Consider the following 27647-nt stretch of genomic DNA (forward strand, 5'->3'; position numbering starts at 1 on the left):
TATGGGAGCAGTGGCTTGCTCAGTGTTTATGGTGAAGATTAGCTCAGTGTCCGGGATGAGGCCTGGCTCAGCATTGGTGTGAAGGGTAGCTCTGAGTTTATGGTGAGGACTAGCTCAATCACTGAGCTCTTCCTTCTGAACAAGGCAGGCATCATGGCTTCAGAAGTGGCAAGTCCCTGTTGCCTGCCTCCCCACTTCCCCCTCAGGGTGACCCCCTCTTCTCCTTTCCCATTTCGTTACCCCACCAACTTCCCAGGGGGTGATGGGTTCTCATCGGCAGTCAATAGCTTCCCTGATGGAGCAGGTTTGGGAGCTTTGCCCAACCCCCCAGAGGGGGCGGGGGAACTGACCTGTGGGTGAACCTCCTGCAGGGAGTTGAAGAAGGGCTCAAAGGGGGGGCGACCAAAGTGGGTGACAGAGCGCAGGCCCGTGAACAGACTCCGGTTCAGCACCTTCTGGAAGTGCCGCTCACAGATGTACTGGGGGCACAGGGGCAGGTCAAGACAAGGACAATCAGGGTCAGCCCAAGCCAACCCAAAGCCTGGGTTGGGAAGGGAGCTGGAGGCTGAGTATCGAAGCCACCTGCTCTGTGCCTCCTGCCAACCTTCCCTGGCCATCCTGCCTTACCCTGCTAACCCACTCAACCACTGAGCTACCCTGCCTGGCCGGCCCTGACGTACCAGCATGGTGGTCCTGAGGTCGAACTTCTCAGCCAGCTGGGTGATGTAGATGTGCACGGACACCAGGTCCTGGTGGTCATTCTCCTCCACCTCCCGGATGATGTCAGCCAGCCACTCGAACTGCCGCTGGGTCCGTGTCACCCAGATGAAGTAGATCTGGGGACAGGGCTGGAGCTTAGGGCCCAGCTCAGCTCAGGCTCCTTATACCCCAGGGATTTGCACACCAATAGAACTCTTCTGGCCAGCGGGTGCCCCTCTCCAGATATCCTGGGGAATGGAGTGTAGGGGGCCACAGGGCCAGGCTCTGGAGCAGGACATGGAGTTGCCCCAGGGCATGGAGAAGTGCAAGTAAGTGACAGCCTGGGGCACCTGACGGTCTGAGCCTATCCTGCCACTCTCTCCAATGTGCCCTCCTTAGGCCCAGAAGGAGAAGGTACCACTAAAGGGCTTGTCACAGAACATCTTCAGGGAAGACCCAGCTGGCTGTCTGGAGGGGATGGGAATGGACTCAGAGACCAGGGGGATGGAAACTTCCCTAGGAGAACCCATCTCCAGCTTCTGATGGGGGAAAGTGGGACTGTTTGGGTTAAGAATCAGAGGCAGCCTGGCCAGTGTGGCTCAGTGGTTGAGCGTCGACCTATGAACCAGGAGGTCACAGTTCAATTCCCAGTCAGGGCACATGCCCGGGTTGCAGGCTTGATCTCCAGTGGGGGGTGTGCAGGAGGCAGCCAATCATGATTCTCTCTTACCATTGATATTTCTATCTCTCCCTTCCTCTCTGAAATCATATTTATATATAAATATAAATTATTTTTTTCCAAAAAGGAAGCACAGGCAGAGCTAGCTTGGACAGAGGAGCAGAGAACTGTCTGTCACCTCTGAATGCTGACAGCATATGGGCTGGGCCTCTGCCTGCTGCATTCCTGCACTCCTGACTCACCTGCCAGGCCTAGAGAGACAAGCAGGGGCCTGCCACAAGGTGCAGGCTGGGGTGAAGGGGCCTGGCGTGGAGGGGTCCTGAGGGCCTGGGCTGTGTTCCTGGAGCCAGCCGTGCCCATCAGCCCTGCCTACCACCTCCTGTTCTCTTACTCTTGAGAGCAAAGCCAGTTTCACCTGTGCCCCACCCCAAGCCTGCCCTTCCTTCTCCCAGCCCGACAATGCCTCAAGTGCTAGCTTTCTCTGTAGGAGGGGAGTTTCTTCACCTTTCTCCAGCCTGCCTGGAGGGATTCCCTGTGTGGGGTGCTTCATAACTGAGGGAAGGAGCTCAGGGGCATCAACAAACTAACTCTGTCCTTTAGGATCTGGGGGTATCCTGCCCACCCCACCCCAGCCCACCCAGGGCCAGGCCAGCTTGGCCTTGCCTGGACTAGGGAGACCAAGAACAGAGGCAGGAGAGCCAGCACAGATGGACGCAGTGATCAGGAGCAAGGGACATGGGCTAGGGGGCACTTACCTTCTTACAGAACACTTGGTAGCTGACTGACGACTTGAAGACCAGGTCTTTGAGGATAGAGGCAAAGGGGGTGACCCCAATGCCCCCTCCTACCAGCACTGACACCTCAAACTTATGCCATTCCTGGTGGCCCTCTCCAAATGGCCCATCGAGGTACAACTGCAGGGAGGAGAGTGGGTGTGAGTTAAGCTCTCAGCTACCACCACAGTTCTGAAGCCAGAAATGAGAGGCAAGAAAAAGCAGGTAGGTTAATGGAGTGAGGGGGGAGGGGGACTGTGGCTTTATCTGGGACAGCCAGTCTCTGGATGGCGGAGGGAGGAGCACAGTGGGCGTCTGGTGCTGCAGAGTCGAGGCCTACTAAGGGGCTGTGGGAGCATGTGGCACGTCTGGCCTGGGTCTGGGCACCTTCGGGTAGCTGGCACAGCCGTTGGTCGGGGGTGAGTAGATCTCCCTGAGGCGAGTGGTCCAGGGCCCTGCCGCCCGGATGTGCAGGCTGAGCGTGTCCTCATGGGGCGCAGAAGTCAGTGTGAAGGGGTGGTACTCGGTGGTCCCCAGAGCCAGGCAGGCGATCCGCACCCACTGTCCTGACTTGTACTCAAAGCCTTGGGGCCGCTGGAACTGCAGGTGGGTCACCCCTGAGGAGGGGAGGTGGGCGTGAGGCTGCTGTCCTGAACCCAGCAACAGTGTGGTCTCCAGAGAGTTCCCTCTCTGCAGCCTCAGCTCTGCTCTGGAATATGCCAGGGACCTCCCCCCATCAGACCCCATTACTCCCCTCAGGCCCTGTCTGCCCTGAGGAGGGGCTGGTGGTCAGCAGGGCAAGGAACAGCCTGGCCTGGGCTTCTCCTCTCTGTTGTGAAAGAGGCTCAGGGCCCCTGGCAAGGAGCTTCTTTTACCAGCTCCCTCATCCCTTCCCCCCCAAGGCCCCTGCCAACTCCATGCGGCCAGGCTAGGAGACTGCAAGGCCCAGGCTCTGCTCTGCTTCCCAGTCCCACCAAGCTGGGCTCCTGACAGCCTCTCGGCTGGTACCTGAAGGCAGCAGCTCGGCCTTCACCACGCTGATCTCCACCTTCTTCCGGCTCAGGCTCACCAGCTTGTCCCCCCCGTAGATTAGTGCCGGGACCAGGAAGAAGATGTGGAAACGGGGCAGCTGGATCAGAGCGAAGCTGCCGTGGATGATGAGCTGAATAGAGTGAAGGATACCGCTCAGACCCGGCCACACCCACAACGGTTCTGCGGCCGGCTCAGGGCTTAGACCCCTGTATCATTCCTCACTGGCATGTCCACGCCTCACCTCACTGTGTGCCATGCTCCTTTCAGGTTCCAAAACCGAACCATTCCCAACCCCATCCTCCAAAGCATCCTTGACGAATAAGACTATTTGCATCTCTCCGACACAATCCTAGACCAAGCCATGTCAACTCTCCCCTGCACTCATGCAGTCGCCTCCTAACTGGTTTTCCACTGGGTTTCCCCATGTGATCAATTCTCTTCAAGGCAGCCAGTGTGACTCTTTAAAGTTCATTTTATCATGTCACCCCCAGCTTTAAAAACCTTAGCGGCCTTCCCATTGCACCACAAGGCCTCGTGATACTCTGATCCCTGCCTGCCAAACATGGCAAGTCCTTTCTGCTCCACGACCTTTGCACCTGCTGTCCCCTCTGCCAGGAATGCTCTTCCCCTGGCTCTTCCTAGATTATCTCCATCTCATGCTTCAGGTCGCAGCAGAAACACCACCTCCCTGGGCTTCCCCCCCCGCCCCCCCCCGAGTCCCCTCTGTCACAGCTCCCTGCTAACTGCCTTCAAAGCACTTGTCAGCCACAGTTATTGTGATTCTCCATTCATTGACCCGTTTGCTGTTGCTTTCCCCAGTGGACTGCTGGGGTAGGTCCTGCTTCCATTTTGTTTGCCACTATTCTCCCAGCTCCTAGCGGTTTCTGCCTGGCACATGGTAGGCACTCAATAACTTTTGAGTCAATGAAAGAAGTTCCCCCAATGTATCTTCTGCCTTTGGAGTCTAAGAACACATAATCAGTCTCCGTTTTCCATGAAACAACTGACAGGCATTGTCCAGCTCTAGTCCTTTCCTCCATAAGCTGGTCAGACACTCCTTGCCCCGTTCCTTCCACTTGCTTGCTCCTAAGTCTGGTCAGTCTGGCTTCCCCCTCAAGCTCTCCTCACTGAGGGCTCACGAATGGCCAAACCCCAAGGTGTCCTTTCAGACCATTTTCGCTCCCTGCCTTGGCACCTGTGGCACAGTGCCCCCCCCCCCCGCACCCCCCCCCCCACCTTGACACTCCCACAACAATACAATGCTCTCCTGGGTCTCCCTCCTCTCAGGCCACTTTCCACCTCCTGCACTGACTGTTCCTTCTCCACCCCAACCCTTGTGTTGCCCAAGCCCAATTTCCTCACCCTCTGCTTGTCTTTCTATGCTCTCCCACGTAGCATGGCTCTCAGCTGAACCACAGCCTCTCAGCTTCAGTGCAACTCACACAGGTCTACCATGTCCTGCCACCACGTAACGCCCCTGGCCAGGCAGCACTGTCTCCTCGGTGCCCTGAATATTCTGTCATCATCCACACCTCCACACCTGTGCTCATGCCCTCCCATCTACCTGCAATGCTCTTCAGCTTCCACTCTGCCCTGTCAAACCCTAGCTTATCTCTCTGTAAGGCTTGGCCCAAGTCCCATCTTCTCCCTGAAGTCTTCCCTAACCAGTTTGGCCCAAATGAAACTCCCTTCAATGAGCTCCTGTAGCTTACTTTTCAGAACACTCAGCTCAGCAATTAATCCTGTATTGTCTGCTCATGTCCATCATTTCACATGCATGGCGTTTACCTCTGCCGCAAATCCTAAATTCCTGAGGGCAGAGCATCCAGTCTCCCCTTCCCTGCAGGGCTTAGCACAGAGCTAGGACCTAACAGACTCTCAGCACAACTGTTAAACTCTGCTTCCTCATTCAACTCTCCCTTCCCCAGCTGAGGGTCCCAGAACTCGTGAGCCTTTCCCCACAGGATTCACTTGAGCCTCTCAGAGCTCTCCTCTGAACTGGCTCCAGTTCCTCTTTCATTGTGGAGCCCACGCCCACCCCCAAGGCTTTCTGAGCATCCAACCAGGCTGAGAACAATGCCAGGGTGACCTCATGCTATACACCCTGTTTGGTGTTAGCTCTACTTTTTAACCACCATCTGCCCTCTGGCTGAGGAGCTGGGGGAGCAGCTGCCAGCTCAGCTTTGGTTGTGCTGGCCTTGCCTCTCCAGCCTTCTCAGGGTCTACTCCACCCCACCCTGGGCCCTTTACTTGTAACTTCTCTTTCTGCCTGAGGTCAAGTGGCCACACCTGTGATAAATGGGAAGGAAGCGGGTGTTTTGGCCCTGACCTACCCCCAGGGGAGAAGCTCCCAAGCTGCCAGGGCTAGGACGGCCCAGCAGAGGGGCCTACACCTTTCTGAGCTGCTGACTTCCCTGTTGGCAGGACGGGTGGTTCTAAACTCTAGTGATTCTCCCAAACCAGCGATTAATCAGAAAGGGGTCTTGGTCTCAGGGTGCCAGTCTCCCATTAGTTCAAAGAAGCTCCTCTTTCACCAGGAATAAGAACATCACCTCCACCCCGGCCAGAAACAGTAACTAGGGCCCCACCCCTTACCGAGGAGGCGGTGGGGAAGGGATAAATTAGCTGGAGAGAGATTTCTTTGGAAATAAACATCATCAGTTCTAGGGAACAACCTAAGCCGAGGCTGGGTAGTCATCTTCAGAACTGTGAAGTACCAAGCCTTGGGCAAGATAGAAATAGACCCTCCTATCAATGAGGACGGAATAGCACCTGGGAGGAGACCCCTGTGTGCAGTTCTGCCCGGAGCCAGCGACGGAGAAGGAAGCCATACGGACTACGCATTTCTTAAATGCTCCCAGCCAAACTGTCATTCCTGGGGACTTAGTTTAGCTCCTCAACAAGCAGGTCCTCAGGGTGCCCTTTTGGGAACTGCCTGTGTCCCTGAGGAAGGCAGGCCAAACAGAACCATGACACAGGCGCACAGATCGAAGTCAGCTCCGAAGCAGCCGCCAAACCCAGGGAAGGGGGAAGGGAGCAGGACAGGAGAAAGGAGGGAATGTGAAGGAAGGCAGGCAGGAGCCCAGATTAAGGAGAAGGAAAGGGGAACGGTGGCCTTAAAAATCCAGTTTATCAGTAGTCCAAGTGAAGACTTTGGGAGCAAAGTCATTAACTTTATAGGTAGCACTTAGTTGGGTGGGGTGGCTAACATCTTAGAAAATGGGATCAGAACAGAAGCGGCAAAACCCAATGAAGATAAGTCTCTCTAAAAAAGGGCAATGCTCCCTTGAGTGTAGGCAGCCCACCCTGGAGCCCTATCCGGCCACTCAAAGTGGAGGAAGACTGGCTGGGCAAAATGACGCGGGGGTATCTGCTGGGAACGCAGATCCGTCTGCTAGAGCTGCTACTGCAAAACTCAGGTCGGCAAGTCCATCTCCAAGCGCTGCGTATCAGGGTCCGTCTACTCGAAAGTCCCCTACTATCCTCTCCATCTTTTAAGTGGCAAATGAAGAGGATACTTGAAATAACGAAGGGGATGGAGAACCGACGTCTCAGCCCTCACTGCCTCCCTGGGAACATCTTGCCCAGACCCCATGAGCCTGGCTCAGAGCCGAGAGCCCTCACCAGGATGTAGAGCAGGATGTAGAGGTGGTGGGTCAGCCAAAAGCCCCGGAAGCTGCAGCGCCGGAAGTGGCGGGAGGCGAAGACGTACATGACGGCCAGGACCAGGAGCATTGTAACCCCCGTGAGGCCTGCAAAATGAACAAGGGCTCTGAAGGGCCAGGGAGCGAGGCTGTTCTGGGCCTGCCAAGGGCCTGGACCCTTTTCCTCCCCACTGTCCTAGGAGCGGGTGGGGAAAGCCCAGCATCTTCCTCCGTTCCTCTCCCTTCACGCCACTGGTCACAGGTACCTCTCGCTTCTATAGACCCTACTCATCCTTCATAGACTTTGTCAGGATATATATATATATATATATATATATATATATATATATATATATATATATTTGCCTCCATTCTCTTTATTGGTGGGAGTTTAAGTTGATGTATCTTTTAAAAAGTGTACATACCCTTTGAGTAAGGAATCCATCTGTTAGGAATTTATTCTACAAATCTATCAAGAGGAATGCAAGAATACATGTACAAGATGTTCATGGCAACATAATTTGTAAGTAAAACAGCTGGAAATAACTTAAATGCTCAAGAAGAGGGAACTGGCTGAGTAAAATGATAGCATAGGAATACAATAGAATAGTATTCTGCCGCAAAGAAATGAGGCAGATGTACTGGTATGAGATGTCCAAAATAAAATGCTGCCCTGACCGGTTTGGCTCAGTGGATAGAGCGTCGGCCTGCGGACTGAAGGGTCCCAGGTTCGATTCTGGTCAAGGGCATGTACCTTGGTTGCGGGCATATCTCCAGTGGGGGATGTGCAGGAGGCAGCTGATCGATGTTTCTCCCTCATTGATGTTTCTAACTCGCTATCCCGCTCCCTTCCTAACAGCTGGCTGTGTTCCCCTGTGATGGAGTTCTGACTTGGCTCAAACAATAGTTCATTCAAGTGGACACTTTCTGGGCTGTCATGGAAAATGTCAATAAAAAACCTGGTTCGTCTGAATGCTGAATCCGGGCTTTTATTTCTGCTAAGCTGGTCTCCCCCTCTTGGGGGACTGAAGCTGCTGCCTCCTTCTCAGTGTCCTCTACCTTAGTTACAGTAAAGTGTGGCATTGCTGTTGAAATCCTGTGCTTTTTCTGTATTTAAACTTCCTTCCAAGTCTACTCTGCCCACCCCTTCCTTGCTGTGTCCCTTTCAGATTCTGTCAGGATATTTTTCAAGTATCTGTGTTTTATGTTCATCACTTTCCTGACTCTCAGCTTCACAAGAACAGGGCCAGGCTAGGCTAGTTCACCACTGAACCTAGTGTAGGGCCTAGTGTAGGGCCTGGCACACCGTGGGCCTTATATAAATGTATGTTGAATAAATGAATGCATGGGGCTGGGTCTCTGGACATTGCAGGCCCTGCCTTATGCAGTCAAGGCTTGTACCAAGTCCCTGCAGCACTCCACCTCGCTGCCACAGCACACAGCGTGAGCACTGGTGCGTAAGTGCTACCCCCAGAGACCCCCCTGGGTTCGGCCCTGAGTTAGTGAGAGGCCCCTCTTCACAGGGAATCCCAGGCCTGGGCTACCCAGGAGGGCAATACTGGAGCCAGAATGGGAATGCAGGGGTCAGGGAAGGGCCCCTCAAGGATCAAGGAGGAGAGAGGCACAAATTAGGAAGATTAGAGCCCTGAAGAGCGGCAAAGCAGAGGTTAAGAAGGGATCTAACCAAAGCCTGCCAAGTACAGAATGGAGAGCAGAGCATAAACACAGGCTTATCCTGGAAACCCCAGTGTGCAGGAATTAGCAGGCACTCTCTGAAGTTCAAAGCAGATCACTTTAGGATTAAAAAAAATAAAAAATTAAAAAACGGTGCTTTGTTTCATAGCGGAGTGAGTGTAGAAAACGTGTTGCCCCAAGGAGGGAACAGATTGAAAATACAAATAGGTTGAAGAAGTGTTTGAATAGATGCACAGCTAATAGCTCTAAAATGGGTGATTATGGGGAGTTAGGAATATGCCTCTAAACAGCCCTTGTCAAGACAGACTAAAAGGGGTGGGAAGGGGGGTCCGCCTGACTTGACAAGAGCCTGGTCCCTCCCCCGTGCAGCCGGGGCACAGTGTTTCTCAGAACCAGTCATGGCAGGTGTGTGCACTAGGGGAGAGGAGGGGCCCTCCCACCCCACAGAGGGAGGAACTAGTTCAGAGCTGGGGTGGAGCCCAGTCGAGCTCCGGAGAGAAGCACTAGAAAGCAGTCTCCTACTGCCCAGGAGAGCCCTCGGGGCCAGAGGGCAGGGCCTGACTGACCGTGAGAGCCCAGTGAGTGCAGCTGGGCTGCTCTGTTGGTAGAGAGAGCCCAGAACCTGGAACTCGGAGCCAGGCCCAGAAATTCATGGAGCAGGAAGGGCTCTCACCTGGCACCGTCTGGAAGAACCACCAGTAATACTTCTGGGGGAACTCGGACCTGTGGGGAAGGAATGCAAGGGAGGGTCCTGAGAGGAGATGTCTGGGACGTCCTGAAAGGACCCTCCAGATGAGGCACCCCAACCCAGCCACAGCCCCCCTTTCTGCTGACTCGGGGCGGGGGGCTCAGGCTGGTCATTGTCTGTCCTATAACCTGGAAGGTGACACTCTCCTCTGAGCAGAGATAATTAGATTCTTTCCACTCACAAATTATACACCCTTTCCCCTCGCTCACTACTCACCCGTCATCATGGAAGAGGCCGGGGAAGAGGCAGGAGAGGATGCTGAGTGGGCTGATGGAGAACAGGTACACGTTCACCACGTGGCCTGCGCTGTGTAACACTAAGGAAGACCAGGCGGGTGGGGTGAGCCTGGGGGCAGCCGGGTGGGGGTGCTCAACCCATTCAGCCCAAGGCGAACTCCCGCCAGCCAGAGGTGGGGGCCTGAAGAAGGACCCTAGGGGGTTGGATTTCTGATCTCTGAGAAACTTCCTGTTCCTCCCATGTCCCATATACACCCCCTTCATGAAGACAACCATGAGTCTAAATTATATATTAGAAGTCCACTCCTTTGGCTCCTCTCACAGATCTATCTTTTAAAACATAAACATTGCAAGATGGCACATTCTGTACACGCATTTGGGGTGTTAGGAACTTGTCAGGTGGAGGCTGGTGAGGTGTCCCTGAAAGTGTAGGAAGAGGCACTGGGGCGGGGGGGGGGGGCGGGCATTGAGGGGCTCCTGGGCTACTGCACACCACTGCCGGGGCGCCGCCATCCTTATGAGGACAACGAAGGCTCACACTCAAGTGAAGCACAGCGAACGCTCACCCTGGGAGAGGGACTAGGGGCTCTCGGAGGAGGGGAAGCCAGTGGGGGCGGAAGGACAGGGAGAGGATGCCCTCGACCCCAGCCCTGCCTGTGAGGATGATGGCAGTGGAGGCGATGAGGCGATGGAAGTCCACGGCGGCGTCGAAGGGCACGTAGCGGTTGAGGAAGGTCTCCCGCAGGAAGGTGATGAGGTTGCGGCACATGGTGAGCAGGATGTAGGAGAACATGAAGGAGATGCTGGCGGCCGTGCCCCGCGACAGGATGATGCCCACAAAGGTGGTCTGTGCGATGCCCGAGGGTGGCGAGGCGAAGGCGTAGTCTGCGGAGGGGCCCAGGCGGGTGAGGGCGGGCAGTGCAGTGGAGAGAGCGCTACTGAGGGAGGTCACCCGCAGGCCCGGCCAGCCCTCGCCCACAATCGCCTCCCCAAGTCCCCATTCCAGCTGCCCAGACACCCACTGCAGGCCTGCCCCCAGGGTGTCTGTCATTCACACAGTAGGCACGCTCTGTCCTCCCCGCAGCCGTCAATCAAGCAGGCCCCGCCCCCAGGGCTCTCCGTTTTTGTGAGCCCTGTCCCCACCCCGGGGCCAGCACGCACAGTAGGCCCGCTCCAGGAAGAGGCCCGCGGCGATGGCGTAGAACACAGCCACGCAGCCGATGTGGCGCCGGTAGTTCTCGATGAAGCGCTTGAACTGCTGCACCGTCTGGTGGCGACGGCTCCGCTGGAACTTCTGCCGGTGAGCCTCGGTGAACAGCAGGGGCTGAAACAACGTCACCCTGGGAGACAGCAAGTCTTGGCTCTCTGGTAGGGACCCGGCGCTAGTGCAGCCCCGCTCCCCTCCCAGTCTGAGCGCGGGAGAAAAAGGGCCCCGAGTCGCTCAAGCTAAGCATGGCTCAGAGTCCAAAGGCTCTTACCACACTCTTCCAGCGAGCTGTCAATGCAGGGACCCCTGCAAGTGGTCACTGGGTCAGCTCATCCCAGGGACGCACTTCATCTACCCCAGTTCTCACTCACAGACAGCCCTCTCCCCTCCCAATCTGAGCTCCCAACTCCACATCTCTATTCTCACTCTACCCTGGAGCTCAAAGGTCGCCTCCTCCAGGAAGCCTGCCCTGACCTCCCAGACAGAGATGAGCATTTCCTTGCGCTCTGAAGCCCCTTGCTCTTACCACCATTATACCATTCAGCAGTGGGACACTGCAGTTCTCAGTGTACCAGGCTATCTCATATGAGGCTGTGCTTAAGATAGTGCCTGGCACCAAGTAAGCAATGCACGCATGCTGAAAGGATGGATGAACTGCCTGGGCTTAGGGGAAGAAGCAGGCGTACTTCTTGCCAAACCTCCGTCGAACCTCCTGGGGAGGATCGGTGTCCATGGGGCACTGCAGTCTCTGCGGTGTCCGCTCCACCTCGACATCACTGCGGGAACAGCGAGCGCCCACTCTGGGAGAGGGACTAGGACAGGAATGCAGGAGACAGAATCTTGGTTACCCAAGCCACTTGGTGCTCCGCTGCCCCTGCTCTGCCTCCATACCCACTCTGTTGAAGAAGGGCCAGAGCTCTCAGCCAGAGGACAGCAGGATTCCCAGAGACCTAGATAGGGAATGAGTCGCGTCCTGGGGGTTCTAGACAGGGCTGTCAGAGATAGCTGTGCCCGTTACAAGGGCCTCTGACCCAGGCCAAAGGTGAATGCAGAGCTGTGTCAGCAGCGGAAGAAGTGTCTTTTTCTGATTTGCATGAAAGCATGATGTAGGCTAGTGAGGGCTGTGATCCCAGTCATTTTGGGAGAAAAAAGGCAACTCCCGGTCCCCAGCCCTCCCTCCAACATTCCCAGATGAGGGCTCACCAGAGCTTATCCTGGCTGATGTAGGAGGCTCTCCGGCAGAGATCCTTGATGCCTTCAGGCACCTCCACTCCTGCAAAATGGAGAGCTGGGCTAGGGAGCAGCTCAGGGCCCAGAGCCTCAGGAGAACCTGGCTCAAATGTCCAGACACTATAGGGGTCGCCTAAGACCATCCTGCATATCAGATATTTATATTACGATTCATAACAGTAGCAACATTACAGTTATGAAGTAGCAACGAAAATAATTTTATGGTTGGGTCACAACATGAGGAACTGTATTTAAAGGGCCAGAAGGTTGAGAACCACTGCTATAGAGGGTCCTGGCCAATAATACCCTGCCTCTGGGTGCCCCAGCCTCAGCCTGTGTCCCCAGTGGGAGCAGCCCTAGCCACCGTTAGTCAGGGAGAAGGCCTGCAACAAAGCTGGCCAGGCAGGCTCTCCTGAGTGTGTGCTCACCTTCAGTCTCATTCCTGGGACTAGAATCAGGCTTACGGGGCGGAGTTCAGGAACTATATGCAACCTGTCTGCTAAAAACATTCTGCCACAAACCCCCACTAATGACCCTCCAGCTTAAAATCTCTGTGGAGTTAAGTGTAGAATCTAGGACAAGGTGGTGCATATATGGGAGATTCCACTTTTCTGTGTTGGAAAATGTTCATAAGAAAATGGGGGGGTGGGGGTGGGGGGACACACCCTTCCAGGAGCTGCCCATTGTTCCCTGTCTGGGCTGAGCACTTAGGGGCAGGGCAGGACTGAGCAGCCAATCCAGGTTCTCACAGGAGACCTGGGAATCTGCAGGTCACTTCCAAGTGCTAAACCAATCCTGAGGATTACCCTGGTCTACAGGCCAGAGGCCAAATGTGATTAAGCTGAATTTAATGAAATCAGAGTGTTGAAAACAAAGTAATCTATCCCCTCTCAAATGCTTTAGCAAACAGCAGATGTGGCAAAAAAGGGTAACAAATGACAAATCTAGGTGAGGGAGAAAGAGATGAGCCTTTAAACTCTAGGTTTACAATGTTTCAAAGTAAAATTTGGAGGAAACAATAAAATACAACGATTAAAAGTCAAATGGGCCCTGGCTGGGTAGCTCAGTTGGTTAGAGTGTCATCCCAATACACCAGCAGTTCTCAACCTGTGGGTCGCGACCCCTTTGGGACAGGGCAGGACTGAGCAGCCAATCCAGGTTCTCACAGGAGAACAACCCTTTCACAGGGGTCGCCTAAGACCATCGGCAAACACATATATGATTACATATTGTTTTGTGATTAAGCACTATGCTTTAATTATGTTCAATTTGTAACAATGAAATTGGGGGTCACCACAACAAGAGGAACTGTATTAAAGGGTCGCGGCATTAGGAAGGTTGAGAACCACTGCAATACACCAAGATTGCGGGTTTGATCCCAGAGCACATACAAGAAGCAACCAATGAATGTAGAAATAAGTTGAACAACAAATCTCTCTCTCTTTCTCTCCAATAAATTTTTTTTTTCCATTAAAATGCCAAACAAAATACTCATTGCTAACCTTCTACTTAATCTCCTTTCCCAAGCCTGGTCCTTCCTCCACCCCAGGGGCCGTATATCGGGACTCTGGCCTGCGCTCACTTCAGGCACCCTCCCCTGCTCTGCCCTCAGGCCTGGGTGCCTCCTGCTCTGGCTGCCTGGGAAAGGTGAAAAGCTGCAGAATTAGACTTGCTGGGTCTGCACTCTACCAACTGTCCTCCCAACCTGGGCAGGGGAAGCCCTGACCAGAAGCCCAACTGTGCCTTGTCTAACTCGCCCCTCTCACCCAGACTGCTCAGCTCCCCCAGGGCCTCATCATCCTGGGAGGGGCTGGGTTTGGTTTCAACATGCCCCAGTGAGAATCCCAGGCTGTGAAGACACAGTAACAGCTCAGAGCAGGCCACAGGCAGTCCCTCGGCTGCTCTCTGCCCACTCCTCACCCTGATTCTAGCCCCACCCACTGAGTCAGACACAGGAAGGGCAGGAAGTAGGGGGAGACAACAGAAGTGGGTCTCCATGCACTTAGCAAACATTTACTGACCACTCCTCTGGGGAATAAAGTGGCAAACAAAACTCGAACACCCACCACTACCAGACATCCCAGCTGAGATGAGTATGGCCGGGGTAGGGCTGTAAGGAGGAGACACTGTTTTCCCTCTGCACTGGGCTCCAGGCATAGGGTTCTTTGGCAAGAAAGAGGAATTCCAGCTGCCATTCCCCACGCTATCCTGGCCCTGCACACCCCACCAGCAGGGCTGCATTATGACTGTTGTGGGTCCCAGGCCCCGTTGTCTTCCTGGGCCTCTTCCTCCATTAAAAAATAAATTAAAAATTATATTTAAAATAATTACATTGGTGTAAAGCAGAGGTGAGGAACCTTTCTTTCTGCCCAGGGCCATTTGGATATTTATAACATCGTTCAACGGTCACACAAAATTATCAACTTAAAAATTAGCCTGCTATATTTGGTCAAATATTTAAATAACTCACCCCTAATGCCTCAGCAGGGCCAGACCAAATGATTCTGCGGGCCTTATTCAGCCTGTGGGCCAGATGTTCCCCACCCCTGGTGTAAAGAATATAATCCAGGCTGGATATGTCATCACATATTTATTATTATTATACTAATTCTCTTTTATGATTTTATGATTTTTTTTTCGTCTTCTGATTTTAAAAGAAATGAAAACATTTCCATGGATTCCCAAAATACATGGGCCTTGTGTACTGTGCCTGCTGTGCCTAATGGATACGTCAGCCCTGCCTCCAGGCTCCCTCACCTTTGACACAGAGCTGTGTGAAGCGGAGCTCGCTGTCGTGGTCCCGCAGCATGAAGTGGAAGTCCTCCCATGTCAGCTCCTCCTTGTCCTGAAAGCCCGACTCCCGGAACATGGACTCCACCACCTCCGCCAGCTGGGCCTTGGACAGGCAGTTGTTGGAGATCTCGATGAAGGACCTGGGGGTTGGGGGCGGGGAGCTATCAGGCCCTGACAAGGGGCCTGGGGCCTAGACACAAGGGCCCACTGGCCATCCCACCAGGCAGGCCCGCTGGGCCTTTCCCAAGCCCCTCTTAGCTCTAACTGTCTCTGGCTCTGTGGGTGAGAAGGTGGGGGCCCCTGCTCTTTACCCTCCTGCTTCTTCCTTCATGTCCCACCCGACCCCCTGCAGTCCCTGCTCTGGCCCACTCTCCTAGCTGTCCCATCGGACCAACCTCAGCATCCTGATGAACTCGTCCTTGGAAATGAGGCCATTCTCATCAAAGTCGTACATGCGGAACATAAGGCGAGACTTCTCCTCAGGGGAGCCTGGGAGAAGGAGGAACCTATGAGCGGCCCAGACCTCCTGCCTAAACCCAGGCTGGCCGGGAGGGGCCTTACACTAGTGTGACCCACTGCTGGACACAGCGAGGGGTTGCTCTGCTTCCTGACTCTACCGGGGCGCTCCCAGATGTCTGCCATGGCTAGAGACCTGACCCCAGTGCTTCCCCATCTCCAGCAGGTCAGCCACACCCCAGCCTCAGGCTCCAGCCCCTTCCATCTTCTCCTATCTGGGCAATCACTCCCTCCTCCACTACCTTTCATGAAGACCACCAGGATGTCCAGGAACTCCCGGAAGGACAGGTAGCCATTGCCGTCTTTGTCGGCCAGAGAGAACATGGACTCCACAAACATGTCCTGGGGCTTGAGGCCCAGGGACTCGGCAAACTCGACCCTGCTGAGCTCACACGTCAGGGCCTCCTGCACCTTCTGAGATGAGTCCAGGGGCAGGGTCCCTGCGTCTGCCTGGTCGATGTCCAGCACCTGCATTTGGGCAGCAGCAGAGGGAGGGAGAGAAGGAGACAGGGATTCCTTGACTTGAAGGCCAGTTGAGCCACCTTTTAATGTACCTGCCCAGCACCCCCTCCCCTAAGCACTACCCCATAAGCCCTGTGGGTGGTCCCTGTGGCCATTTATTCTACAGAACCTTGGCCCCGTGCATTAGCTGATTGGACCAGGGATGCCCACTTAAGCCACGCAGGGGACGGGGAACTGGGACTGGAAGGTCCTAGGTCTGTCTTGCCTGAGCACAAGGAAACTCAGAAGTTGTGGACCACCCTGTTCCTCCAAGTGCTCAGAGACACAGAGACAGAGCGAAGCAGCAGCACAGAGGAGAGGAGGCAGCCTTATTTGCTGACAGCTTTCCCTTCCCTGGTCCTTTCCAGGCCAGGCCACAGCCCTCCCTTTGGGGTTCCTGAGACACTGCTATATCCTGAGTCAACTGACCCTTCATCAGTGCTGGCTTGAGCGGGTTGCTTTTCTATCCAGAGTTTTGACTGAAAAAAAAGCTCAACTGGGTTGAGAAAAAGCTGAGGGGAAATTCTCATCATGAGCCATCTTCATCCCACCCAAGGGGCTGCCCCAGCATAAGGAGAACAGACGGTTAGGGAAGCAAGCAGCCTGCAAACCACAGCACCTGTTGTTCCTGCCTGTCAACTAGAAGCCCCTACTTCAAGCCTGGCTGTGATTTCATGAGGTAACTTGTTGCTGGAAACAAGGTGCTTTAGCGGAAAGAGCCTGGGGCTAGAGACAAGAGACCCAGGTTCATGTCCCAACGGTGCCACTGTCTCACTGCATGGCCTCAGGCAAGTCTGTTCCGTTGCCTGGCATTCGTTTCCTCACCTGCCCGACCTATCTCACAGGGTTGCTGTGAGAATCAACAAGAGAGGCTGTACGAAAAAATATCTGAAAGCTGAAAACACTGAAAGGGTTGGCAGCTGCCCCAGGAAACAGTAGCACACCCTCCCCTCCCAACACAGGGCGTTCTCTTTCACAGCCCTGGCGGATCCTGAACTGAGTGGAAGTGCCTGCCCGGGCCCTGGCAATGAGTCACCCCAGCAGGGGACCCTCCATTCTAGTACATACTCAAGTTCAACTTGTTTGAAGAGTACGTGATGTAGTCAGGTGCACACAGCTAATGACCATTAAATGGTAGCTTCCCTCATGGGTCCTTTCTAGAGCTAGCCAACCCTGCTCCTTCTCCTCAAACACTGATTTTTTTTGCCCTTCTACCGGGTACCTCCTTTCTTCTTCTTCTTTTTTTGGTTAGTCCTCACCTGAGGATATTTTTCCATTGATTTTTAGAGAGAATGGAAGGGAGAGGGAGAGAGAAACATCGATGTGAGCCCCTTTCTTCTGAGCCAAAACTTTTCCAACTTTGAGTCCTTGCCAAATCTCACTTCCACCAGGACTTTATACCTGCCTGAAGCTTCAACTACCTTTTCTGAACTCCTAGACCACTTTTTTCCTGGGTCACCTTTATAGCGGTCATTCTTTGCCAATTATCTTCCTCTCTGTGTGCATCTTATCTTCCCATTGGGATGATAAACGCCTTCCGGGCGCGCCCATGCTGTATTATATCTCCCAGCCTTCTCCTCTCCACTGTTCTGCTCAGGCTGCCTTTATTTTCATGCCAGACATGGGTCCAAGTCCTTGCATTTCTCTTCCTATCTTATTTCCCCACAACCTCTCAGTGGCTCTCAGAAGTCTACAAGGTAGGCACTAATACCCTCTTTAGGCCTCTGGCAGCTACACTCCTCCAAGGAGTGGCTAAGGGCTCTCACTGCCCCACAAAGCCCATCTTACCCTAGATTTCTGCAGCCTTTAGGTGAGGGCAGAGAACCTGGGCAGCCCTGAGGAGAGATATCGACACATGCAGATGAGCCCCTTCCCAGGAAATGCCTCTCTGAAGTCTCACAGGTGGGTGGGATTGGAACGGGGGCTGGTGCATCTCCTTACAGTAAGGTCAGGTGACTTGGCCAAAATCACAGTAAAGTTGACTCTTGGCTGTGATTTCAGGGTTTCTGACTTGCCCTGGAGTCACCCACGGCCTTACACAGGTAAGGGCACCACCATAGACAGACGTGCAAGAACAGATCTGATCCCACATACACACCTGGGAGAAAAGGTGCCTGAAAAAGGTCTCCAGGAGATGGCTCCGCTGCTCCCGTGTCACGGCTGCCCTCATCAGCTCCTGCTCCCGCATCTCCCACTCCTGGAAGCTCAGCCCACTTTCCTTCAGAGCCACCCGAAGGTTTTCCACCAGTGCCTGCCGCTCTTCCTCCAGGTTAAACAGCAGCACCTACGGAGGCAGCAGGAAGGAGAGCAACCATTTGTCAAGGCCTCTTGGGTCTAGGACAGCGGTTCCCAACCTGTGGGTCGCGACCCCTTTGGGGGTCGAACGACCCTTTCACAGGGGTCGCCTAAGACCATCGGAAAACACATATATAATTACATATTGTTTTTGTGATTAATCACTATACTTTAATTATGCTCAATTTGTAACAATGAAATTGGGGGTCACCACAACATGAGGAACTGTACTAAAGGGTCGCGGCGTGAGGAAGGTTGAGAACCACTGGTCTAGGAGCTTTATATGAATTTTGTCGGGGCCACTGGAAAGGGAGCCCTTGCAAAAGACACTGTTATTTCCTGGGCTCGGGGGTTAAGTGGTTTTCTTATATGTGCAGAGGTAGCATTCAAAGTCACATACATGTATGAAGCATTCTTCCCTCCCTGTTCCATACTGGAGAAGGGGAAGGCGGGGAGGCCAGAGGATTGAGGGGGACCATGAGCCAGACACTCAGAGCTGAAGATCAGCCTCTGATGGACTCCCCTCCGAAATCTTTAACAAATCACTCCAGCCTGAAATCAGGGGACGGGGGAGCACCCAGCTTCTTCCCAGGAATCCCAGCTGGGACCTGCCACAGTGGCCTTAGAAAGGGAGGGGCAGACTCCCCTTAGAGGAATAGGGGACTGTGGAGATCACATCCAGCAGGTCCAGAGCAGGACAGATGTGCTCAAGTTTCTCTCTCTATCAGGTACTACAGCCAGTAACCAGAAGCCAGAAACCCTGTGTGACCCAGTGCTCATTTCCCTCCACCTGGCTGGCCATGTCGGTGGACGAGGAGCCAGGGGCCAGCGGGGCCATACCAGGTCATACTCCTTGGGGATCTTGAGCAGCAGGGTACGGCGTCCATGGTTGTTGGAAAGGATGAGGTTGACCTGCTGCAGGGGCCGCAGCTGGATGATGCGGAGCACAGAGAGCCTGCCATCCAGGACACGGACCTGCCCGGGTTGCAGGTGCACAAGCACAGGCCGGCAGGGCTCCTTGCGGCCCTGCCATTCCAACGCTGGGGAGAGACGGGGCTGGGTCAGCTGGGGCCTCCGGGCCTGCCCTGCTCGAGGCACACCCACAGGAAGAAGGCCAGCTCAGAGCTGGAGTTAGATCAAGGCCCCCATAGCTCCTTGCCTCTTCTTGGGTCCTGAGGGACACCCCCTCCCCAATAGTCCCATGAGAAGAATAGCTACCATTTCCTGAGTGTTTACCATGTGCCCAACACGGCATCAAGTACTTTGCATGAGCGAATTCATTTAGTCTTCATAAATCGATAAGGTAAGTGCTATTATAATTCCTACTTTACAGATAATGAAAAGTAAGTTTAGAAAACTTAAAGATCTGCCTAAGGCCCAGGTGGTGGGATCAAGATTCCAATCCTCAGTCAGTCTGACTCTAGACCTTCCTTAATGACTTCTCTGTTGCCTGAAATTCCAGTTTAAGATGCACAAAGCAGCAGTTCTTGGGAATTTGTGAGTCACAGAAACCCTGTAAAATGTAGTCCAGGTTCTGTGACTCCTCCCCATGAATCTATCTCATCCCCTCTGGGACCTTTAGGAGCAACTACAGAGGTGGGAGGACCCCAGGACCAACTTCCACCCAATGCCCCTGTGGCCCTTCCCCCTGCCCAGCTGCCAGGAGGCCTAGAAAAAGGAGACCTTTCCTTAGGCTGCTGAGGTGGAGGAAGGGGCTGTCGCCCTGAGTCAAGTCCTCCTTCTCACCACCATGGCCAGCCCCAGGCTTACCTTCCACGCCCTCCACGAACTTCTCAGACTTAATGCTTTGGCAGTTCTGGCCTTGGAGCTTCTTGAAATTTCTCTTCCGGAGCCGGGCAACAATCCAGGCAACAAGCAGGCTCACTGGCAGGGCAGAGGCAGTCGGATGCTCAGAGGGAGGTCTGTGGAGATCAGTGGCTCCTTTGCCAGACTCCTTCCCTTGCCAAGACCCCTGCTTTCCCCAAGTCCTAGATCTGTCCATTCTCAAATTATAAAGCTGCCTTCAGAGAGGCGGGGAGCTGGTTTGCATCCTATGGGGAGTTTGGGTAGCATCTAAGATGCCTGTGCAGGCTCCTTCTCTGCTTCCAGCGCTCAGGTCCTCTCCCAGCTAGAGCTGGACCCACTCCGCCAGGCTGCTGGTCCACCCACACACAAGTCCAAAGCCTCTGCCCCAGCAACTACATCCCAGCTCTGGTTCTCCAGCAGGGCATTGTCTCTGGCAGGCCCAGGCTCCTGCAAATAGCTGTGGATTGTGGATTCCTGGGACGCCTGACCAATCTGGGCCCTGAGAACAGGGGGGGCAGTTCTTCCTGGTGCCAACTTATCTGCAGGTCAGACACCTCTTGTGTCTCCTCCTGCTCTGATGTTTTTGTCATCTGCCCAGAGGAACATGGCTTGTTGCCACAGATGGAACCAACCCTACTCCCAGCTTGCATCTCTTACCCAACCCCACCCTGCCCATCACTGTTACCCAGGGGGAAACAGCAGAGGGTCCCAATGGTGACCCCGAAGCCAAATCCACTGCCTTTGAAGTAGTCCCGCATGACAGGGGGAACACAGGCTGGCAGGCCCTCCGTGCTGAGTTGTCCTGGCTGTGGGCAGGGGTCTCCTGGGGAGGCAGAGAAAGATAGAGTCCTGGGGGCTCAGGCACAGCATTACTGAGGCGGTTAGGGTGGCAGAAAGAGGGAATGGTGTTGGCTCTGGGTACCAGAGGGGAGGAGGCTGCTTACCCCTGCCATTGTCCCTGCCATTATACCAAGAATGTGGTGTTTTCCTACTTGGGTAACAAGTGGGGTCCAAAATGAACCTCAACCTCTATCTTTCCTTCCTATGCACATGTACACACACACACACACACACACACACACACACGCACACACACACAGAACTCTTCTGTCATCACTGCTGTGGGGTTGGGATATCTTCACTACACTCAGCCCTCCTAGTGTTCCACACACCCCAGCCCCATCCAGCTGAATGTGTCTCCTTACCAGGACTCTCCAAGTCCCAGGCCTGCCCTCACTTGGGCACCTGCAGTTGTGCAGAGGCGAACCTACGTAGCTGTATGTGGCAACCTTGGTGCCCAAATCCAAAGTTCCCAAGGGCACAACCATAGTTCACTCCCCCCTTGGAGTCTACTGTCCAGCCACACTGACCCAAACCCACGGTTGAGGAGGAAAGAAACTCCAGACCCCAAGCCCCTGCAAGCACTCCTTGGCCACTCACCCACATGCCAGAAAAAGACATTGGGCTGCAGGGCACTAGGGTCCACGTTGGTGACAGCCACTAGAACATCCCAGAGGGATGTGTTTCTGATCTCTGCGATCTCTTCCTCAGAGAAGAGTCTGGGGGTGAGAGAGGTGGGGTGTTCTCAGAGTGGGAGAGAGATGCAGGCCCCAGGCCCAGGGATCCAGATGAGGAAAGAGCCCCAGAGGGACTGGGGAGGGGACAGTGCCAGCTGGGAATCAAGGGCCCATGGGGGCTGCTTATAGGCAGTGGGTCTGGAGTCTGAGGTGGGAACCCAGGCAGGCCTTACCCATTCCTGGTGTTCTCAAACCAGTAACGGTCACCATCCCGCAGACGCACAAACTGGTCGAGGACTATGGTGCTGAAGAGGGGCCCGGGGTTCCCGTGGCTCTCCAGGAGCCCCCCGGGGAGCAACTCCAGCAGGGACAGGTCCTGGTTGTACAGAGCAGCGGTGGCTTCCAGCACCTGGGGCAAGAAGGGACAGGAGTGAGTGTAAGGACCTGGCATCACCCTCAGGCAAAGAGATGGTTCCCAGGGATCAGCCTTAGGGATAATAATAAATGACAGTAACAGTAACTCACTTATTATGTACGCCCCAGGCACTGCTCTGAGTGCTTTGCGTAAGTTCACTCATTATGGGAATCCTCTCACAGATTCAGCTGCCTATTTTACAAAGTTGGAATAGAATAGGCGGCCAATCCCCTACGTAACTTATTCTTGGAAAGGTATACGAGTTCAAGAATCAAATCAGTGCAAATGTTAAATGGTAGAATAATGTGTTAGAAAAGGTTTCCATTTTTTAGACCTAAAGAAGTGTTTAAAAAAATCAAATCCCTACATATACATTGTATTTTAAAGACAGCCTTCAACAATATATGGGCAGCATATTCTACCTCACCTTTACTTTAGTTCTTTTCTTCACAACGTAAATAAGCACTTGACCAGTTTAATCCGAATGAAGTGCAATTGAAGCTAAAGATCTGCTACTTTGGGTATGCCCGCTGATTCTTATCTTGATGTTGATTTTATAAAGTTCACAAGCCCCACACACATATCACATCTTTGTTGGTCTTTCAATTCTCTATTTTCCAACAATTTTATAAAATAGTAAGGGCAAAGGCAAGAACACTGTCATCAATTATAGAAACCCTGTTGTAGCAAGATGTTAAGGAGCTAAAACTAGTCTGTTGGCAGTGACAGCGTAGGGTGTGAGAGCTGACTCCCCTAAGGCAGCATGAATACCAGTGTGCGAAGGCACGACTTGTTCCTGAGTCAATAACTTTCTTTACCCACCCAGGGAATCGGGGAAGAGTAAATGAGGTAACGTCTAAGTGCTTGGCATGCAATAGATGCCCCACAAACAGTTGCAGAGCCTAAAGCCAACTCCTGCTGGCCTGGTCACCTACAGCCTGATGGGTGATACTGGGAAAAGCAAGGTGGGTGAGCCCTGCCCCTCTCAGCAGGTGCTTGCCTCTGGTACCCGGGTCTCACTGCCCATCTTCTGTGTCTCAGGCCAGTGTTCCCATGGCCCTCCCACCCTGCCCTCTGGGTCCCGGCCACTCCTCACGGTGCCATGACTCTGGGAGAGTGCAGGGTTGATGTCCTGCCATCTGGTAATGGGAGGCAGGCCCAGTGCTTCCCTGGCCTTGGTGTAAGAGGGCAGGCCCAGGTCCCGGCCCCGCTGCAGGCTGCTGGCCAAGTGGTCAGTGCGGGAGTACTTCAGTGGCCCGGGCCAGAAATCTGTGAATTTGACAGCAGAGAGTCTCAGGGAGCTCAGCAACATCAAAGCCCCTCCGGCCCATGCCCCAGGCTTCCACCAGCCCCCTGGGACGTAAGCTGTGCAGAGGGAGCTGTGGCCATTAGGTCAGAAGCTCTCTTAGCAGTGAAACAGCGCAGGTTCCCAGCCCTGGATACCCTGCCTGGCCTGGCTCTGGAGCTGCAGCTGAACCTCCTCCCAGGGGCCAGGGGTGCACAGCCTACAGGCCAGTCTTGGCCTCACCTCGCACATCCTCAACCACCACATGGTCTTCTTGTTCAGCAATCTGGGAGGCCATGCCCAGTAGCAGCGCATCTACATCTTCAGCTCTTTGTAGGTTTGGGTGCTAGGGGAGTGAGGAGAGGAGACGAGTGTGGCTAATGGGGCCAGAATTTGGGCAGCCAGACTCCCTCCACCTATAGTCTACGTTCTCTATTCAGTCCTGCTGTTTACTCCCAAACTGGTGGGCCATTCCTCTTCCACAGGTTGATTCACCACTCACAGTGAGTGATGTCCTCATCCAAAGCCCTTGACCAGACCTTTCAGGGAGAAAGGTGTCCGTGAGCACAAGGGACCAAATACTTGATTTCTTCTATTTTTTTTAAAATATATTTTATTGATTTTTTACAGAGAGGAAGGGAGAGAGATAGAGAGTTAGAAACATCGATGCGAGAGAAACATCGATCAGCTGCCTCCTGCACATCTCCTACTGGGGATATGCCCGCAACCCAGGTACATGCCCTTGACCGGAATCGAACCTGGGACCTTTCAGTCCGCAGGCCGACACTCTATCCACTGAGCCAAACCGGTTTCGGCGATTTCTTCTATTTTATTTTGGTTATTTATTCATTATTTCTTCTATTTTTAGAAACAGACTTGAGATCATGGTTGACAAAGACACTAGAAAATATAGATCTTGGTTCTTGTTTTGTTTGGTAACCAGCTGTGTGATTGTGGGCAAGTAATAGGATCCCTCTGAATTCAGTGTCCTCCCCTTACTAAAAAGGGCATTAGAGATTTTAAAAATAATGAAATAAAATTAATAAAGTAATAAAAAGAGATTAGGAGGACACTGAGCTCTCTAAACTCAGCTCCATGACTCTGATCTTATGCCTTCCTCTTCTCTCTTTTCCTCCCTCCTCACTTCCCTTTTATGAACTCTGAGTTTGTTTGCTTTAAATTAATGATCAATGCTCTTGACCCACACTGACCTGGTTTGGGTGGACAGACTATACCTGGTATCTCTCAGAATACCTCCCTTCTCCTTGCCTCCAACCCACAAAAACATATTCATTTGCTGCCCTAGGTAAGTCTAATTGGAGAGTTTCTTTGGGGGCTGGGATGACTGGGGTACTCCAAGGCTTACAGGGGACTCAGAGCTGTCAAGGGAGAAGAAAAACCTTGAGGAAGCAATAAATGTAGAGCCACATTTGCACAGTCCTGAGGTGAGAATAGAGGGTTGACTTTTGACCATGTACAGCTACCTGGTCATCTCAGACACTGGTAGGAGAGACGGCTTTGGTCCCCAGGCTGCCTCCTCTACCCCAGCCCATCCCAGTTGCTGGCTGTCTCAGCCCTACTGCCCACCTTCACCACATACCCTAACACTTGTGTATGTGTGTGTGCATGCACACACACACAAACACACACAATACACATACCCACCCACATATATGTCCCCAGCTCTGACCTCTCGGCTCCAATAGCTGTTGCAGACCCGGAGAGCTCTGGAGACGCTTGAATTCTGATTGATGACCCTCTGGAAGTGGCAGCTGGCATTTCTGAAATGCAAGGAGCAGGGGAGTGGTGACTGAGACCCCAGGGTCTTAATGTCAGGCATCAGCTCTGGTCTCTCAGGCTGTATCGAGGGGCCAGGCCATGGCTTCCCTGAGGTGGTATGTGTTCAGGGAAGGTCCTGAACAGTCTGATTTTTGGGGAGGTCCCTCTCCCACATCAGACCAAATATCTAAAAATGCACCCATAGAGTTTGCTTATACTCTCTTTCTCTTTCCACATGTACATATACATTTTGAACGAATTTGTAATTGTTCTTTTGAAATTACTTGTCTATGAATAACTCAATTGCTATGATTCCTTGGCCATTATCAGGCATATCCAGAAATTGTTCCAGCCCTGGCCCAGTAGCTCAGTTGGTTAGAGCATCATCCTGATATGCTGAGGTTGTGAGTTTGATTCCTGGTCAGGGCACATAAAAGAAACAATCAGCGAATGCATAAATAAGTGGAACAACAGAAATTGTTCCAGAAAAAAAAAATTTTTTAAATTATAATGCAGATCTGCTCCTGTTTGGGGGCTGATGCGGTGGCCCAGGGGGCTTTGCCAATGCCAGCGTGAGCTAGTCAGGCTTAGCCAGGGCGATCCTAGGGGCGCTGTCTCAGCATCCGGGCCCCTCCCTGGCCAGACCAGCGTCCCTCCCCTCTGAGCCGGGTCCCGTGGGTGGCCTGCCAGGCCGTGAAGACCCTGGAGCCTTTGTGTGGCCCCAACCTCAGCCCCTGTGCTCACAACCACCTTTGTTGCAGCCACAGGCCCCTGGTCTCCTCAGAGGTAACCTCGCCCAGGGCGCAGGCTGCCTCTGCTGGTGGAAGCCGGTTGCTGAGGGTTGGAAATACACAGACATTTTTAATGGAAGCAAAATGGGGCAATGGAGAAACCAAGATGACAGCATAGGTAAACACCGGAAATTGCTGCCTCACACAACCACTTCAAAAATACAACTAAAAGACAAAATGGACAGCATCCAGAACCACAGGAAGGCTGGCTGAGTGGAAATTCTACAACTGGAAGGAAAGAGAAAAGCACACTGAGACTCAGAGGAGGTGCGGAAGTAAAGTGCAGAGAGATGGAGGCACATGTGGAAAGGGCTGGCAACTGAGGACACAGTTGTCTTTTTCAATTGGGAGGGAGTCTCAAGCTCCCAACTGCTCTGAACTCCAGTTCCGGGTGAGTCTCTGGGGAGAAATGGACTGTCTGGCATTGGGCAGAACTCGAGGGTGGCTTTCTCTCAGAGGTGCTTGCAGTGATTACCATGGGACACTGAGACCCTGGGCCTCTTAGGGCAGGGCTGAGGATCAGCCATAGCTGTTTGCTCCACCCTGTTGATTCCCTGAGACCCCGCCCCACCCAAGCTGTGCTCAGAGGCTTTTGCATATGAAAGGCCTGGCCCTTTGTAATCTGAAAATTACCTAACAAACTGCAGCTGGGTCAGAGAGACCCAGAACATCCAAAAGAAGGCCCAAGGCCCCATAGCAGCTTGCATTGCTTCACAGCTGGGCCTCATCTAGGCACCTCCAAACCCCAAGCAAAGAAGAGGAATCTGCAGATCTCTCCATAGCTCCTGCTGGGTAGCCTCAGACAGAGGCTAAATTAGCACCTCCTTAGAGATCCAAGAGCCAGTGTACCCAGTGGTCAGAGTGGGACCAGCCAGATTACAACTCCTCAGATCCATAAGGGACACACTCAGGGGGCAGACTCAGTGAGCACCAAAGCCCCACTGAAGCAAGTCTTGCCCCAGAAGGGTGTCTCCAGCACAGTTCTCCCACCATAGACACAGCTGATTCTCATAGCCGATTGGTCTGGAGGTCAATTCCACCCAGTGATACCTATAACAATCAAGGCTTAACTACAACAAGACTGTATGCAAAGCCCACAAAGGGGTGCACCAAGAGTGTACACCTCAGGTAATTGGGGAGGCTGAGCCACTGGGCCCTATAGGACACCTAGCACAGAAAGCCACTCTATCAACACAGGAAAGCATAAAAAATGTGGAGACAAAGAAACAGGTCACAAGTGACAGAAATGGAGGAAAACAAACTACAGGATATAGAGTTCAAAACCACACTTATAAGGTTTTTCAAGAATTTTCTCAAAACTGCTGATAAATTTAGTGAGACCCTCAAGAAATCTAGTGAGACCCTCAAGGTTATGAAAAAGGACCAACTGGAAATTAAGCATACACTGACTGAAATAAAGAATATTATACAGAGTTCTAACAGCAGACTAGAGGATCTCAAGAATCAAGAGCCTCCTGAGCTTAATTACTTAATCAAACCCTGGGAGTACTTAATGATACCATGCGAGTGAGCCTGCGAGCCGAGTGAGCCTGCGAGCCGAGTGAGCCTGCGAGCCGAGTGAGCCTGCGAGCCGAGTGAGCCTGCGAGCCGAGTGAGCCTGCCTGGCAGATGCTAAGAGGCAAAGTAAGGGCGTGACCAAGAGCTTTACATACATTCTCCTGGGTTTCAATCCTACTCAACTACCTGCACCTGAACTCTATCAAGCCCACATCACTCAGGCACGTGGGGCCATGTGTTCGGACCATAGGTTCAAGCTCACAACTACAGCTATTGGCTATAATTGTGCTGGGAGGGACTTGCATGTGGCAATGAGAGGAGTGTGCCCTCTCATCAGTCCAAGGCTTGAACCTGTCCAAAACACTGTAGTGGCTTCCCACAATAACGTTTTAATTCTGTTTCTTTGTTACTAATGTTGTGGCCCCACCCCATAACAAAGAAACAAAGGAAAATTTCCCCATGGAATTTCTGAATAGTATTACTCCTTT

General features: G+C 53.2%; 1 protein-coding gene across 2 annotated transcripts in view; it reads right to left on the reverse strand.

Annotated features, from left to right (window-relative positions):
* DUOX1 (dual oxidase 1) overlaps positions 1-27647 on the reverse strand; it is a gene marked incomplete at both ends in the record, with an annotated part of 35090 nt that overhangs the window by 454 nt on the left and 6989 nt on the right. For both annotated transcript variants that reach the window (XM_081086443.1, XM_081086442.1), the window contains 24 exons: positions 351-479; positions 681-836; positions 2134-2292; positions 2539-2768; positions 3160-3313; positions 6808-6935; positions 9196-9245; positions 9487-9586; positions 10161-10391; positions 10668-10846; positions 11400-11525; positions 11917-11986; positions 14701-14876; positions 15132-15225; positions 15495-15720; positions 17852-18037; positions 18889-19088; positions 19819-19932; positions 20540-20677; positions 21295-21413; positions 21605-21780; positions 22883-23055; positions 23315-23417; positions 24762-24852. In XM_081086443.1, coding sequence (XP_080942569.1) covers positions 351-479; positions 681-836; positions 2134-2292; positions 2539-2768; positions 3160-3313; positions 6808-6935; positions 9196-9245; positions 9487-9586; positions 10161-10391; positions 10668-10846; positions 11400-11525; positions 11917-11986; positions 14701-14876; positions 15132-15225; positions 15495-15720; positions 17852-18037; positions 18889-19088; positions 19819-19932; positions 20540-20677; positions 21295-21413; positions 21605-21780; positions 22883-23055; positions 23315-23417; positions 24762-24852 — 3508 coding nt within the window. The remainder of the gene's footprint in view (positions 1-350; positions 480-680; positions 837-2133; positions 2293-2538; positions 2769-3159; positions 3314-6807; positions 6936-9195; positions 9246-9486; positions 9587-10160; positions 10392-10667; positions 10847-11399; positions 11526-11916; positions 11987-14700; positions 14877-15131; positions 15226-15494; positions 15721-17851; positions 18038-18888; positions 19089-19818; positions 19933-20539; positions 20678-21294; positions 21414-21604; positions 21781-22882; positions 23056-23314; positions 23418-24761; positions 24853-27647) is intronic.

Source organism: Myotis nattereri (genome assembly GCF_964212035.1).
Source record: "Myotis nattereri genome assembly, chromosome: 1".
Lineage (NCBI taxonomy): Eukaryota > Metazoa > Chordata > Mammalia > Chiroptera > Vespertilionidae > Myotis > Myotis nattereri.